Source organism: Heterocephalus glaber, unplaced genomic scaffold (assembly GCF_053883595.1).
Source record: "Heterocephalus glaber isolate CG9 unplaced genomic scaffold, H.glaber_assembly_v1.0 deba00001805, whole genome shotgun sequence".
NCBI classification, from domain to species: Eukaryota; Metazoa; Chordata; class Mammalia; order Rodentia; family Bathyergidae; genus Heterocephalus; species Heterocephalus glaber.
The window spans coordinates 569,669-572,970 of record NW_028258480.1 but is presented as its reverse complement, the minus strand read 5'-3'; the positions used below and the strand labels follow the sequence as shown (position 1 = coordinate 572,970).

Here is a 3,302-nt window from a genome sequence, read left to right as displayed (position 1 = left end):
GTAGAGTCTAAATGCAGTAATCTTGACTTGAAAACAATTGCCACCAATTTTGCTACTGAAAATCACTGTAAACAGAATGACATATGAAAAATGAAGTTCTTTTTCATTATAAAATTATTTTAAAATTGATTTTTACAGAAATATTATATTGATATAGTTTATAAAATTACAAAAAAATTTACTTTTTGCATAAAAGTTTTCCTTAGTGCAGATTTTTTACATCATAGATATAATTGATGACTCAAATTAGTATATGAACTTGGAAATGCTTGTCTCTCCACATGTCCATGATCATGTTTCTTAAGTAAAAAGCAGTTTGAAAAATTAAAAAAAAAACAAAAACAGGATTTATTTTTTTCAAAATTAGATCAAAGAATTTCTTCGAAAAAAAAGACAAGGGAAAAAGTGCAAATGGCTAGCATCATTATGATTTTAATTGTCTAGAACCCTCTCTCTTCTGCAGGACTCTAATAGCAGCACTTTTCACTTCTTTGTTTCTGAGGCTGTAAATGAGAGGGTTCAGCATGGGGATCACAATTGTGTAAAACACAGAAGCCACCTGATCCTTTCCCAAGGAGTAGGATGTCTTGGGTTTTAGATAAGCAAAGATTGTAGTGCTGTAGAAGGTGGTGACTCCCAGGACATGGGAGGCACAGGTGGAGAAGGCTTTCTTCCTTCCTGCAGTGGAATTAATTTTCAGGATAGTGGACAAAATGGACACATAGGATCCAGATATGGTGACAAGGGACAGCACTAAATTAGATCCAGCACAAATGAATATAATGATTTCAACCTCAGAAGTGTCACTGCAGGACAGGGCTAAAATAGGGGATGTGTCACAGAAGAAGTGCTGGATGACATTAGAGTTGCAGAAATGCAGTCTACTTATATAAAGCACATTCACAATGGAATCCACAATGCTAATAACATAGGATCCAGTGAGCAGGGCATGGCACAGTCCTGTGGACATAATGACTGGATAGTGTAGGGGGCTGCAGATAGCTACATAGCGATCATAGGCCATGGAGGAGAGAAGGAAGCATTCAGCAGCACCAAAGACTATAAAGAAGAACATCTGGGTGAAGCAGCCCAGGAAGGAGATGTTCTTGGTGGAAGTCAGTAAGCTCTGTAAGGTTTTAGGGGTGATAACACTTGAGTAGCTGAGGTCGAGCAATGACAAATGAGTGAGAAAAAAGTACATGGGGGTCTGAAGCTGGGGATCCAGGCGAATGATCAGTATCATCCCCATGTTCCCCAGCACTGTTATCAGGTAAATCAGGAGAAAGAGCACAGAGAGGACCAGCTGTGTCTCTGCAGAGTCCGTCAGCCCCATGAGGATGAAACCAGGCACACTGGTGGAGTTCCATCTACCCATGGTGTCCTGCTGCACTTTTCTGTTGAATAATAAATTTTAAAAATTACTCTCTCCATAACATACTTTTATTTATTTGAATTGCTCAGTATTTTTCATAGCCTTCCTAGAAATTAATGATAACCATTGTGAAAAAGACTGAAACAATACAATCACCATGTATAGATATGTGTAAAAAATGGCATTTGTTTCTGATACATTAAAGGGTTACATCCTCTTTTTGTCATTGAACCAATGCTATTCTAAACCCTTTCCATTATTAACACATTCGATTCTCTGGAAAATATTACAGCATAAGGGCTCATCCACATCCTTAACTGTAGAAAAAGGGCACACAGATTACTTATGTAAAAAATACCAGTAACATATTGCCACTAATTCAACCTAAATATATTTACTTTGTATAACAATTTTACTTACACTGCTGTGTTCCTGATCAGAACTTGTTTTACCAATCCTGAATGATGATATATAATTGAGAACGCTAAAAACCATTTTAATGTATTATTCATTGTCCTTTATTTCCCAATGATTATACTTATTAAAATAATTTATGGGCAATTAGGTGATTAATATTAGTATTAAATTCTTGAAGATGTAGTAACAGAAACAAAAAATTAATATTTAAGTATTTTGGATTTTAAAAAACTGGCTGCTTCTCCCGATTCTTCTGTCCAAGAGTCAGAATACTCTTCCTGTCCTCCACTCAAATGTCTACATAGACAATTAATTTTCAGTCTCAGAAATATCATGATTGCCTGAAAATAAAATTCAGACATGACCCAGGAAGTCAAGGACTGCTTTACCTTGGAAAATAGAGGGTGGGAGTGTGGAGTCACCTGGACACAAAGGCCCTGGCAGAAATTACCACAGGGAGACAGAGATCTGTGGGGGGAAGATGCTCCTGTCTCTCCTGTGGAGTAAATAAACCATTTTATTTCCATCAAAATAACTTTTCCTCACCTTTATTGAGGCAGCCAGAGATGGTATGGATGCTCAGCTCTGGTCACAATGTGTTTTTTAACTTGCCAATTCAAAATCAATTTTTTAAACATATTCTCAGAATCTGTACATTGCTGGTATACTTTGATTTCACAAACTCTATATTCCTTTTTCTGCAAATCTTAACATTGTTTATGGTGAGTACCAAATGATATGTTTGTATATTTTTTGTATAAAATTGTTTAATGACGAGATAAGTCTCATATAACTAATTACATGGCTTGTTATAATTGTGTGATAAGCAGAAAAATGTAAATTTAGTTTTATTCAGCAAACTAACATACGTGTTTTGGTCCCTTTTCATCCTCTTTTTTCTTTTTTCTTTTTCCTTCTTCTCATTAAGTAGGATAAGTTCTGAGCATCGAAAAGAAAAGTCTAGAGATGCAACCAGATCTCGGAGAAGCAGAGTCTGAAGTATTTTATGAGCTTGCTCATCAGTTGCCACTTCCTCATAATGTGAGCTCACATCTTGATAAGGCTTCTGTTATGAGGCTTACCATCAGTTAGTTGTGTGTGAGAAAATTTCTGGATGCTGGTAAGTTGTTTTATATGAGTGTAATAGGTCTTCCTCCTCTTATGCCTTTTTAGGTGATCTGGATATTGAAGATGAAATGAAAGCACAGATGAACTGCTTTTATTTGAAGGCCCTGGATGGCTTTGTTAAGGTGTTCACTGATGACCGTGACATGATTTACATTTCTATCAGGGATGATTTTTATCCAAGATGCTGCCCAGACACCCAATCTCCGTGTACTATTTAATTTCCTTAATTCTCTTGCCTTGGCTCCATTCTGGGACAGAGAGGAAAACAGGTGCCTGAGAGCAACTGTGGTTGGACCCTCAAACCCAAGGGCAGGACTGGGCTCCCCTCCTGCTCTGGCCAGCAGGTCCTGCAAGATTGTATATATTTTTAATAAAATCTCCTTTA

At 36.9% G+C, this 3,302-nt stretch overlaps 1 protein-coding gene across 1 annotated transcript; it reads right to left on the bottom strand.

Annotated features, from left to right (window-relative positions):
• Positions 1-424: 424 nt before the first annotated feature.
• Positions 425-1,375, bottom strand: LOC106008146 (olfactory receptor 8H1-like). The gene has a single exon (XM_013067453.1). It carries the CDS (start codon positions 1,373-1,375, stop codon positions 425-427), a length of 951 nt encoding a protein of 316 aa, XP_012922907.1.
• Positions 1,376-3,302: the final 1,927 nt, after the last annotated feature.

What these genes read in the sequence shown, in the direction of transcription:
- LOC106008146 (XM_013067453.1), bottom strand. Translation starts at nt 1,375, where the DNA reads ATGGGTAGATGGAACTCCACCAGTGTGCCTGGTTTCATCCTCATGGGG.